The following is a 13,978-nucleotide window of genomic DNA, read 5'->3' on the forward strand; positions in this document are numbered from 1 at the left end:
GGGCTGTTTCTTTGAGAAGTTGCCAAGGCACTAAACTTGATCTAAGTGTTTGTAATATTTAGTTGTGTAATTGCTCTTAACTGAGCCTGCCTGTGTTGTAATGAATTGAAGTCTCCTTTCAGGAGGTCTAAGGCTGAAGAGAAAATGTGGTTTAATATGTACACTCTTTTAGAAGCGTGCGCATTCCATTGGCTATAACTTTAAAAACTGTTTTCTTGTTTTCTTGATCTATTTGTCGAATTCCTTCTGCAGCTTCTTTCTCTTAATATTTATAGTGACCGGAGACATCTGATGTGGCTGGAGAATGAAGGAGTGGTATAAACGCATGTTAAGAAGGCTCTGCACCCCGCAACACAATGTTCCCACATACTGGAGGAGGCAATTGGAGTAGCAGCGTATTCCCTCAGGATGGGAGCAGACCACACCCCAGGGATCCTCGGACAGCAGCCCGCGCTAATTACTCGAGCAATCATCAGGCATACGAGGCTGGCAGTGGTTGGACACAGGGTTGGCCCAGCCCTGCACAATGGGGATACACATGCCCGCAAGTCCCCACCCCACAGTTCCAAAGCGGTTGGATTCCCAATGTAGGCCCACAGCCTGGAGTGAACTGCCCTCCAATTGGAGTACCACCACCGGAGGTCAACTGGAGTGGCTACCCCACTGTCAGTTATCCAGTTGGCCAGGAGGAGAATCAGAACAAGGAAGGAGGAGACCAGGTCAAGAATGGTTGCGCTGAAGGGAGTGATTTGTCTCACTTTATATCGCACTACTGTAGCCCTAAACCTGCGAGACACTTGGTTCCTGTGTCTATTGGCGACAAAGAGCAGGATGAAAAAGCATCTGTGGAGTCGAATGTCGGAGAAAATAAAGCACTACCTGGGAAGATGGACAGCGCCATTAAAGCGGGCACAAAAGAGCAATATGCTGATGAGAAAGACCGCACATCAAAAAATACTGCAATTCAGTCATCCCAAGAAACACCAGCTAGTCCCATCAGCTTGGAGGGGGACTTTCCTCTTGACAGGGTAGATCAAACCCCCATTATGAAAAGGAAGGTGGTGTCTATTGAAAAGCTGGATAGCACTTCCAGCAAAGGTGAGAAAAGGCTGATCCTTGAGAACTCAAATTGTACCCCTAGTGAGGAGGTGATAAGGTCTCCCTTTGATGAGTTGGATAGCCTAATCAGTATGGGGAGAAAGGGAGCCACAGTGGAAATACCAGATAGTGCCACAAGCACATCGACTGGCAGCCTTAAGGAAAAGAACATTAACCTCGGGAAGCCTGAAAGGATTGTCAGTGTTGGTGAAAGGGGAAAGTCAGGCAGGACTTTCAGCAGTACGGAAAAAGGAACGTCCCTGGGGAAGTCTGAGAGAACTGCAAGCAATAGAGAATCCATGGGAAGGTCAGACCGGGCTGCTAGTAGTAGGGAAAAAAATACATCTCTCGGAAAGCAGGACTGGGCATCTATCAATAGAGAAAGAACGTCCTTGGAGAAGCTAGATAGAGCCTCAATTGCACACTGTGATCGATCCTCTCACACGGCAGACACATCTGCAAGAAAGAATGCAGGTTCGGATAGCATCTCGTCACGAACTAGCATTCCTGTAAGAGACAAGACTGACACTTCCCTTCAGACCAAGGCCAATATTAAAGCAAATAACAGGACTGACCTTCAAGATTTGCTCATTACTGTGGCACAAGAAGTGGCTGAGAACACACCAGATGTGAGAACTGCTGCAATTTTAAGAAAAAAAGAAGAAATTGAGCGCGAATACGAGCAGAACTGCCGGACTTTTTTCTTGGTGGCAGCGATGTTATTGGAGCGAGAGCCTTCAATTGAGCAGACGGTGGTATCTGCTTTGAGAAAGACCCTGCGTGAACTTAGCAAGCAGTGCGTGCAGGAACTCCAGAACTTCATTGAGCGCTATGATATTGGTATCATCAGTCGCTAAAGAACATTCAGATAAATATATGAGCCCTAGGGCTAGGGTCCACTGTGGGACAGTGCAAAAAATGATCAGGCCTGCTACTCTTCAGCACTGAGAAGGAGGGTCTACACCAACAAACAGCAGTGGATGAGAAACAGTTGGCCCTAAAAATCTCTAGAAGTAGATTCTTTGGCAAGATACAAGGAGGGTACACCGCAAAGAGCACCTAGTCATTCTTTCCTAAAAGTCTCAACAACCCATACAGAAATAGGGTGCCGTCAGAGCAGCCTTATGCTGAAGAAAAGCCAACTGGCTAGAGCACTGGTACTATGGATGTGACTGACTGCCCCAGCTAGCCAGCCTTGTGAGGGTCATTTGTTTGGTAGGGAACTCCCCTAATATCCCTTATTGACCATTTGGATTTGAAGGAGTGGTGGCCTCCATGTTGAGGAGAAAACACTAACCGCTAACCTCTCCTGCCCTAAGGGCACAATTTCACAATGTTTTGTGTAGGTTTTATTGTGCTATTGAAATAAAGCTGGTTTTGTTTTCAAAAAGAATATTTATTTAATTCATTCTAAATTGCATATATTCCTATGGTAAGACCTCTTTAATTTCCTTTAGGACACCGAAGAGAATCAGAAAAATCCATGTTTTATCAAATTAAGGAGGAAATTTCCTTTATATCTGAAAGACTAAAATGTTCTAGCCATGGCTAGCATAACTTACCTACACAATATGTGATAACTTCTATAGGTGTTTGTGTATTGTACCATGGGTCAGGATGATTACTTTTAGGTCCAGGAGTATTGGAAAGGAAATGCTGCATGCAAGTATCAGAATCATAAGGCCATCTCTGTGGACTATGCGCCTCTTTGACTATGTTTATTGATCTAAGCCTGCTCATCAAATGTTTGCATACAGCCACTGGTTCTTTTTACCATTGTTATGTACTGATGGCAAGCTGGTCTTTGTATATCTTATATTGCACAAGGCATGATGTAACCTGATCCTCACACAAAAGTAATTTTAAAAAACCTCAAAAAGAATTATTGAAAACAAATCTGAATCATAAGGATTTCAACAGGAAATTGAGATGAATTGTAAGTTCCATTTTATATCATATCATTTATGTCCATTTCAGACATATGCATTTGAAATTGCCAATTACTAAACATGGTCAGATTGACCTTTGGAATAGAAGGTTTCTTTCAATTCTTCATTGTTCTGAATCCCAGATAATTAGTCTGCTGAATAGTTTTGTTTAGAAGGATCATTTCTTTCTGTATTATGTATGCTTGAAATAAGGCTTCCTTGCCTCCAACCTCTCCAAATTCTTTTTCCGTCTACATTTGCTTTCCAGTACTCATATCCTTGCATAGCTAGGTTTTGACTAAACTCAGTGGAGTAAATCAGCTTGTTGGTAGTGATTAGGTTTTTGGGGAGCTGCTGTGGCTTCTGTGTAAAATAGAAGGACGAAGGAAGGGTGCGATCTCTCAGCACTCTGAAAGTAATGGAATTTCTTTAAGAAATTAAAATGACTATCTGGAGGCGGTGCCTCACAATGATCCCACTGTGGGTAATTGTGAATTTCTCTAGGATAGCCAGTCCTGTGAATGAAATAATATACATGGTGGTGATAACAGTACATTTCTTTGTAACTTGCTGAATTCAAATAAGGATCTTCATTATTCAAAGTAGCATATGCCTATAAGTCAAACATCATTCTTTTACCAGTCTCAATGTCCCAATCATCTGAACATAATTCATTGAAACTTGTATCACATAAGACAATTGAAATGTCTCAGTGGGCCCTATAATCTGATATGGGGCGCTTTTCCAGGCTGCTGCCCTTAGCCAGTTGGATTTGTCTTCAGCCTTTGATGCGATCTCCCATAGATTATTAATGCAGAAGCTGGACGAAATTGGCCTACATTCTGAAACTTTGCAATGGTTTGGATCTTTCCCGAACAACAGATCACAATCAGTACAACTGGCCCCGTTCAGGTCCATCCCCCAGTTGTCCAACTGTGGGGTTCAACAGGATTCAACACTTAGCCCCACCTTGTTGAAGAATTATGTTTCATCTTTTTGCGGGTATTGTCAAGGCCTGGAGCTTTGAGATTCTCTCTTACGCTTATCTCTATCGATGAGAGAAGCAGGGAGACACGAGACTTATGGGATGTCTCTCAGAAGTTGCCTTGTGGATACAGTCATACTGTCTGAAACTAAATGCTGAGAAGACCGAGATCCTGTTCTTTGGAGGGATTCGTAAAGTTAAGAATGACTCTTGGTGGCCTTCGTTCTTATGTCCTGCTCCAGAAGCTAAGCGAGTAGTCCAGAATCTTAGATTCTTAATCGATAATACTCTCTCAATGCAGGACCAGGTAAGTGCAATCTGTGGAAAATGTGTTGGTCTTCTTCACATGCTGAGCAAACTTTTTGCATGAAGTTCGGTAGAATGGAGAAGGATAGGCACTCAAGCTGTAATTATGAGTAGGTTGGATTACAGAAATGATCTCTACCTGGGAATGGCCCACTACTTATTCACACGCCTGCAATCCATTCAAAATGCAGCAGCCAAACTTCTCTTTAATAGTAGGCTAAGAAGTTCGGCCTCCGCCTGCTTGAATTCACTTAATTGACTTCCAGTACGTAAGAGAGCCAAATTCATGCTACTATGTTATGTTGAAAAGGCACTTTAATGTCGGAAAGTGGAGTATTATGTAGCGAGGCTTCACTATGCAATATTCTCACAATACTCCAAATAGGTCTTTTGGATCCCTACTAATACATCCCAAGATCAGTTACGGTTGTGTGGCATAGAGCAGTCAGGATTTACAAGAGGAACATGTGTTGAGCATTTCAGAGTACCAACATGGGCAATAAGTAATTGCCATGACTTGAAAGAAATCCTCCACCAATTTATAAAAAGTGAGCAGATTTCCATATAAATTTAGACACCAAATCGAACCCGATCGGATGAGTATAACCAAAGTTATGGATTTTAGAAGGAAAACTAAATCGGTGCAATTCACTACTGCAGAGCTTTATCATTGCGGTCAATTAAGAAAAGCACTAATGACAATCAGTCACTTGCAGGTCAAGTCCAGTGGAAACCACTGGGGGGGGGGGTTATAAGGTGATGTGGGTCCCAGCACCAGGCCACGACAGTCAGTTGAATTTTACCTGCCTCCTAGGACCCGGGTGCCAAATGGTGTTGGCTATCCCTGGTGCTGAAGTGGGAGCCGTGGGGAGCTTGTTTGACTGTTCAGATGGTGCTGGGGAGTAAACTGATGCCAAAATTGACAGCGGAGCAACTGAGATGTCGGGTTAAAGGTGTTACGAAGTTCCCTCAAGGTGCAGCATTGGGTAAAGGTAGTAGTAGCTGGACTGGCCACCAACAAGCCATGGCCGCAGCAAACACAGCGTTGGGTTACTTTGAGGTCCTGAAGTCCGGGGAAAACAGTAGTCACCTGAAACTTTCTGGAGGTCAGCACTAAGTTTTTCACAATGCACTAGACCATTTACTTTTGGGTGATCTCTCGGTGGGCCCAATGGCCCGTGATTCTTTGGTTCCGGGAGCGTGCAGATCTTGCCGCTGCATGGAACTCGTAGGACCTCTAGTCCAAAGGAGTTTTGGAGTTGCCTGTGGCTCTCAGAGGGGTTTCTCTCGTCCGGGATGAGTCAGTCGTGCAGTTGCAGGGTGGTTGCCACAGGTGTTTTTTTTTTTTGTGCCTTTGCTTTGTGAAGGTCCTCGCGTCACAGACGCTGGTCTCTTTTTTTTGTTGTTGGTTGCAAGTCAAATCAGATCTAAGGTTCTGGTGCCAGGGGTGCTCCTTAAATCCTAGATTTAGTGTTTGCAAGTAGCCAATGAGCTACTAGACCCAGCGGCTAATCCGCCCGAGGTCACCACATCTGAGGGGTGTCACCTTTTGTACCAAGAACCCTCTATTTTGCCACTTTTAAAAATGGCAAAAACCTTCCTTGGATGTACAGAGCAGTTAGCCCACCTTAGGGGTGTGGCTATCCTCTGGGTGTATACACCTCCCGCCTATCTAATTTTTCCGCCGGGCTGGGTGCAAATGTGCCTGGGGCAGGGGGTTGGCTCCTTCCTCCTCTGGGAGAAAGCCTGATTGCATACCAGAGACGGTATAAGCTTTGAAGCTCGCCGCTTTGATGTGCCATTTCACTGAGACGAAGCTCCTCTCGCAAGTAATGTGCGAACTATGACAACACAAGGGTCTGTTTGAGATACTGGATCACTGTGAAAAAGCAGTGCCTGTGTGACGCGGTTCTTAGCTGGTACGAGTGGCCTTGGCTAACACCAGTCACTGATTGTTCGCAACAAGTGTCCAGATAAGGTGGACGGAGTCCTGGTGCCCTGAAGAAATTGCCATGAGAGAAAGGCAATGAAAAATGTCGGCCCAACGTTAATTGGTCTGTTAATATACAGCACGTTTTTATTCTGAATTGATCCACGAGCTGAGAATAAAGTATGGTTGCTGTGGATTTATCTCAGTATTAATCTGGGCTGAAATGTGTGATGCTTTCACATATGTTCACCTAGTTCACTATTTTTTCTGGCACTCTTCTTTTGGTTTTACATTTTTTGTTTTACAGGGTAGCAACCTATGATGATAAACGTGGCATAACTGGCGATACTTAACCAGCAAAGCCCGCTTAGGTGTTGCTCACGTGAGGTGCTACCTTGTTTTTCACATTTTTTTCACTGAGTACCATATGATTGTGGTCTTTCTACATCTGTGATTTCACAGGGTATTTTTAAGAATTTGTTTTTGAACACAGTGACTGTTGACTTTGGATATGGTTGTTGTGGTTTTTACTTATTTACGGTGTCTTGTGAATTTGGGACCACTCTCGCAAATGTAATTGGTGGAGAGTGGTATAGAAGAAAGAAAAATAATACCTCTCAGTCCCATACACAAAGTTCCTAACGATATACTGTACTATCAGATTGGGCCCTGTTTGTTGTAGTAGTGCCATTTCACTAGCCGTCTGGTCATGGAGGGAGGTGTCACTCCTTCCCAGGCAGACCTTTGTTTCTGACTCCTGGGAGTGTTCACACCTCATTGCAGGAGGTCAGATACCTTTCTTGGCTGTCAGGCAAGGCACAGAAAAGGCTGAGGCAACCAGGTGGGCAAACTCTAAGGTATCCCTGTAAGCCTTAGAGGCAAATGCAGGACTGTTATCTGAATGAAATTAATGCACTGCCCTCATTGACACTAAGTATTGCAGTTTTTGTACTACTGCTGAAGCACTTCATTTCTCTGTGCCTAAACCCATAGGTATCGAGAACATGAATCACCAGCCGCCATTTTTAGTATTTATATCGGGTAGCTGAATGAAGGGAACCAATGTGGTCCAACTAAATGACACTGATGGGGATATTTAAGATCATATGGGGAGTTGGCCATGATCTTTTGACAGTGGAAGGTTTAATCTGTTAACAAATATCACACTGACTAACATAGGTCCTTATCTGTTTATATAAAGTAGGCCACCAGTAGCGTTCCTAGACTATGTCTACGTTGTGTCAATTCCTTCATGTGCAGAGACCAACCCTTCATGGGCTTCTTTGATTAACTCTAGACAAGCTATTTTGTATTCTTCTGTCTCCCACTCCTGCTATTGTGACTACAGAAATGTTATCTGAATTAAGGGTGCAAGAGTATTTGGGAGGAAAACTGGCAGAGGTCTCCCACCTTGCTTGGTTGCATTTATGCGTGTTAAAATATCTGTGTACATCTTCATTTGAGGTCTGGTTAGGACTGCTACTCTGACAGTCTGAATTGTAGCCGTTGCTGTTAGGTCAGCTGCATAGTTCCCTTTGGCATGAAGGTCATCACACTGATTGTCCAAATTGTGCCTCACATGGAACTATGGAAGCTTATCTTGTAAGATCGCTACCTTTCACTAAAGCTGTTTATTCTTTATAGGTTTTCCCTTTGAATCCTTGAATCCATTCAACCACCATTGCTGCAATTCTACATTGTAACCTTGAACACAAAAGGATAAATCGCACAATAAGTGTGGGTACTGATGAGTCAGACTTTTTAAATGAAAGTAGCAGAGCATGCAATTCTGCTTGTTGTGTAGTGCTGTCACTTATAATGTTGGTGTGGTTGCGTTGTGGGATGAATTCACTATCCTTTCCTACACCTTGTACTGCTGCGCAGGCTGCAGAGTGTTTGTATTTTGTCCCTTCCGCAGGTTGGGCAGAGCCATCAGTATAGGCGATGCTCTGATAAAACTCAATGGTTAAAGTGTCTGGAATGGTAGCAACATCTTGTTTATATTGGAGAAAAACTTGTGAACGAATAGAGGGCTCATACTGAAACTTTACATCCATTGTACCCATTTAGGGTATAGGGCATGAGCATTGGGAATGCTTGCCTTTATGGTCACCTCTAGTGCTGGTATGGGAGAAACAATAAATTTGTTTCCCTGCGCGAAATGTCACTTTTTAAAAGATCGCTATTTGTACAGACACATGTTTGACCCAATAAGTGAGACTTGTAAGCACTTGGGATGGTTTGTCCTTCGTAGGTAATATAGGTGTAACCATAATGACTGGGTTTGACTCGGATAATTAGATTGGTTTTGTTGTCCCTAGTTTGTAAGTAATTTTTCTGAAGCATGTCTGCTTGTAAAGCACGCAAGATATCAGTGTGCCCATTCAGCCAATGTTTGGATGGAAACGTGCGAGAAATCAGATCATACAAGGGCTTCCCTTACTCATAGTAGTGAGGCAAATAAGTGCGTTGCAAGTTAAATCCCAGCAGGGATTGCAACTTTTTAGTATTTCGGGAGGGTGCATGGTAGCACACTTCTGAAGGACGTCTGGAACTGGACCCTTGTCCTCGCTGGCTAACTTGTATCCTAGGAATATCATTGTCCGATAAACAATCTTCGATTATTTGGAAATTAATTTTGTAACCGTGTGATGTTTTTGAGGTCACTGCACTGTCAACCCTGGTCCGGTGTAGATTCAAATCATCATCAGTTAGGTATATATCATCAATGTATGACAATGTCTCAGGATCTGGTTGTAAGGTCTCCATGATTCGTGCTGAATACTAGCCGGGACTGTTCTTATTGCCCATGGGCAAACGTCGGAATGAAGACTGCTCTCTGTGGAAACTGAAAGTAGTTAGATACTCACTCTCCGGTGCTATGTTTTGACAAAAGAAACCCAGAAATATCCAGGGTCGTTTGGTATTTTTTTGTACCAGGTTTGTCATTAAACCTGTACTATGGGTGTTTTGTACTGCATATGTTCGTGTGTGCAAATTCAAATTCCTCCAGTCTAAAACTATTTTATAGGAACCATCCGGTTTAGAGACGGGAAAAAGGGACGTGTTTATTGGTGACAGACAAGGTACTGTTATGCCCTGGTACTGCAACTGATCTAGTATTGCTTTTATACAATGCTTTGCTTGTGGTTTTAAAGGGTATAGTGGTTGTGGTTCACTGCGTTAGGGTAAGACATGGACTAGAGTGTTTATTCCATCCCGCTTTATTTCTGTATAAGGCTGGAGCTTGTCTTGTGGCCTATTCGCTGGCATGCATTTTCCTTTTAACACAATTGCTGAGGCACACATCAACTATAATAAACCAGAGAAGCTGGTATCCACAATATGTTTGAACGTGTCAGAAATTAAAGTCCATCAGTCGCTTTGGAATTTCGCTTGCACGTTTCTTTAATATATCTTCTTACAAAATCCAGATATGTGCACAGAACAGCCGACACGTGTTTCGTCCAAAAGGACTTTTTCAAGGCTGTAAACAATACATAAAAAGAACAATCACAAACACAAAACAGTCACCCACCCTATATTTTCTCATTATCACAGTTATAATCATATGGGTACGCTGTTGGTGCATTTACAATGTTATGGCCATTTACTTTTTAAGAGAATAAATAAGTCATGTTTCATATTACATAGAATCCAACATATATTATACATCCCTGAGTAGTATTGTGACACACAGAGTATTACTTACTCACCCTAATAAAGTGACCAATCAATACCAAAGGAAAAAGTGTCTATCACCACTGTCGAAAACCGAAACCACCACCGAAGACCATTGAAGAAAACAGGAAAAGAAAAAAGTAGACGGTAATCCCTCATCAATTATTCTCACCTAAACACAAGTAGATTTCCCGTACCCTATCCCTCGCGCTTGGTTCGCGCAGGTGAACGCAATTCAAAATAACTTCCTATGGGGAGGCGGGGCTGTTCGGGTGGCGCTTCCCACCTGCTCACAGTCATCGTACTGTGGAGGGATCGCGGCGGCTGACATCTACTTGCGATTAATGAGCTATGGTACAATTCCCCCACAGACCCGGCATATGCTATTGAACATGCCTGCATGGAGCAGGTTCCCCTTCTCCATTTATTATACAGTTATACGAAACTAGATCATCTACCGCCGGCTGGCAAACAAGCTATACTGCTGTGGCGGGCTAAGACCAGGCAGATGAGATGGAAAGGGCGACTGACTCGACAGACCCCCCTGTGGCGGGGTACAAGCCTCAAGTCTGCTACTGCATGGAAGGGATTTTGAGGATGGGACCTGGTGGGGATCTCGAATCTAGGGGATGTAATGAAAGGTGTCACACTAAAATCTGTCCACCAATTACAATCAGATTTCAGCCTCCACAAGTCACAATTTTACAAATACCTGCAGCTCCGACATGCGCTCTCCCCTCAGATACGCCATTTGGAAACCCTCCCTGAGTTCCAGCCTTTGGAGGGCCGTTTATTAATGGGGGACCTCGGATTACATAAAATTAGACAGATTTATCAGACACAGACGACACACACCCCCACTACTTAAGACAAGACCCGACAGGCAGATATTCCCGACTTAACAGACGACAACTGGGCCGAGGCGATAGCCAGCCCCAGGGGCGCAGCTGTCTCCACACGCTATAGGCTCATCCAGTTCAAATATCTGCATCGAGTGTATTATACTCTGGTTCGTCTGTGGCGGATGGTGGTCATTCAGTCTCCTGTATGCTTCCGGTGCGTCTGTGAGGAGGGGTCTTTCTTCCATACCGTGTGGACTTGCACGGCCCTGCAGCCCTTTTGAAATAGAGTCCGGTCATGTCTCAGCGAGGTGTTGGGGTGGGTGCTCCCATTAGATCCCCAGTTGTTTCTACTACATTCCACAGATGACATTCGGGGGAATCGCTATAAACATCATCTACTGTTTCTTGCCCTTACTATTGCCAAGATGGACATAGCGCAGCGTTGGAGGGTATCGTCTCCTCCGACCATGGGTAAATGGAAGGCTGCACTGGATCAGTGTATGGGTGCTGAGATTGCTGTCTTTGTGGCTCAGGGCTGCCCCCGGAAACACCGCAAGATTTGGACACGATGGGCGACATATCGGGGAACTTACCTGCCCCCTCTCCCAGAGGAAGATTCGTAAAAGCTACCCCTGGCCCACCGCCCTCCAATACCCCGAACTATGTTGTTTGCCTATTTCACCGCGTTATCGGATTGAATATTGGGACTCTGGTGTATTATGTACTATATTTTGGGATCTGACCACTGTCTGTATATTACTTATGTTGCTTGTATTTTTGGGTTACCTGCATGTTTGGCAGGGGATGTATCTATTGGTGGAAATAGGGGTCATCGCATATGTGTTCCAACTGATTTTGTATGCCATTGTGGGGTTTTCGCCCAATATATTGCAAAATAACCAAATAAAATTTGTTGTTAAAAAAAAAAAAAAAAACGCCATGAAATGGGCAGGAGATTTAAAGCTGTTCTAGATCCAGGATTTTTTTTTCTTCACAAGCACACTTACTCCACCGGTGTGCCCACTTTATAAGCAAGTGTTTATAGCTCGCACAGGTGCGACCATCTCCTCTATGTACAAGAACGGCTTAAAACAAAGGTAAGAGCACTTGTGCGGCCTAAAGTTTATGACGCAATGCGCACATCGGGCCCATCCCTTTCGGAGTCTTTACAGCCCTGCAGCGTTTGCCCCCCAAACAGACCATGTTCTGGTGTGGGGTTAGTTTTACCCAGACTCGGGCAAGGCAGCAAGCAAGAAGTAAACGGGGATGAAAAGATCACATATTTAAAAAGACTTGTGAAAGAAGAGCTTGGCGTGTATGTACCATATACCTAAGTCATTTCATGTCAAGGGTCAGAAAAAATATGCATAATATTGAATGAAACAAGTTATAACAGAACACTTTGGCAGAGGTAAGAAAAAGTACTGGTTTTTTTCAGAGATAAAGAAAGATTTTCTACATTTCAATCTAGGGCTGAGTATGTTTTAAATCATAAACACCCGGTGGTAGTTTTCTGTTTACAACTGACATTAGGCCATGTGCTTATGATTTGAAACGCAGAGCTTCTTTTTATAATTAAACCAGCATTTGGTGTATAACAGTATGAGCAGGTTTTAAGTCACTGACTTACAGGTAGGCTAGAAGTATTTATTCTCTGACAGCAGGATAAGCGGAATGCTAACACACTGCACCCAGCTCCGATCTAAACACTCGTCCCAAACGCCACCCTCATCCGTCCCATTCCAGAACCTTACCCCCTTGACATTCCATGGGCGCACGTAATAATGCCGCAGGGATGACACATAAACTGGGTACAGGGATGTCATACCACCCAACACCTCTTCCTCTTTTAGAAAAACAAATTAAACGTGTAACAACAAAAATGCATGAATCATAACATTGACCATTATGAAAATCCTCCATATAATGGACACACACAATGTGCCCTTAAATAGGCGAAAATCAAAAAGTGCGTTTTATGCAAATAAAATTCAGGCTGGCCATACACAAAAACTACAGAATGAAAAGTTACAAAATATAATCCGGGAACCTGTCAGGCAATCTAGTTACCCTGGAAGAAGGTGGATGTGTCACTCCTTCACTCTCCACACACCTACCCCTGTCTTAGTTTGCTTGACATTTATTTGGTTTGATTTTGATGGAGCGGTGATTTCACTCAAAGAGTTTTAAGAAAATATAATTTTAGAGTGAGTTTTGCAAGGCTAATCAATAATAAATAATTAGCAAAAATCTTCCATAAAGAGAAATTAAATGCATAGGACAAATAAGTCTTTGCAAAGCCAGTTAGTCAAAGCATAAAAATTGGATATTTTAGTATCAAACCTGTCCTGTTCTCTCAGCTGATTCTCTCTGGCTTCACGCTGTTCATCTCTGCCTCTCTGTGTCTGACACAGAAGCTGCTCATGAATGAGCCCCCCCCTTTCGCTCTCTCTCTCTGCAGAACTCTGTAAAAAAAAAAACTGTGTGTTCTGCCTCGCGTCCTGCTAAAGAAATGAGCAAAAGCCAACACCTCTCAGCTAGCAACCAATATTTCTAACAAAAATACATGTGACTTGGTCTTTGTAGCTTGTCTAATTGGAGCTTCAGAGCACATGACACCCCATGAGCTGACTGGACACGTCATCAATCAGGCGAGTTCTTGTAACGCATTTGAGTCTTGTGCTAAATGGTCTCATCTCCTAACATGCTAAAAACAATCACATTTTCTGCAACAAAAAGTATTAATTATGCAGAAACAGAAAATACATATTATAAGAAAAATGTGTTGCAGTTTTTCACTCCAGGTTTTGAAGTGATTAAAGCATTATCTAAAACTACATGGAGATAAAAGTATGCTACAAGCAAGGTCTTTTCATGAAGAGACAGAAACCGGGGACATAAATTATAAGAAAGATCTTTCATGAGATGGGAGGAAACAGGGAGCAAAGCATTCCTTTCTTATCTCAAGGCAGAAGGGCTGCAGTGAGCGGAGCCTGCCAAAGCAAAATCAGCCTTTCTACACTGTAAAACGTGTGTTAATTCAGCACAAATACATTCTACTTTGAAAGTTCAAAACACATTTTACAAACTAAATGTACATTCTACAGTGAGGTTGAATCTAAAATAAACACAATTAAACAACCATGATTAATTAATTTAGCATGGTTCTACATGATTCATTAAGCATCTGAGTAGGCCTCATTCATGT

At 43.1% G+C, this 13,978-nt stretch overlaps 1 protein-coding gene across 2 annotated transcripts in view; it reads left to right on the forward strand.

Moving 5' to 3' along the window:
• The window catches only part of STK3 (serine/threonine kinase 3), a 1,017,041-nt gene that overhangs the window by 38,249 nt on the left and 964,814 nt on the right, over positions 1–13,978 (forward strand). The window contains exon 2 of one of the 2 annotated variants that reach the window (XM_085605191.1): positions 276–3,129. The exons of the other annotated variant lie outside the window; for it this stretch is intronic. Within the exon in view, the coding sequence (XP_085461317.1) occupies positions 357–1,955 (1,599 nt within the window). The 5' untranslated portion in view covers positions 276–356 and the 3' untranslated portion in view covers positions 1,956–3,129. Of the gene's footprint in view, positions 1–275; positions 3,130–13,978 lie in introns of those variants that run through there. 2 annotated transcript variants of the gene reach the window in all.

Source organism: Triturus cristatus, chromosome 5_1 (assembly GCF_964204655.1).
Source record: "Triturus cristatus chromosome 5_1, aTriCri1.1, whole genome shotgun sequence".
Taxonomy (NCBI): domain Eukaryota; kingdom Metazoa; phylum Chordata; class Amphibia; order Caudata; family Salamandridae; genus Triturus; species Triturus cristatus.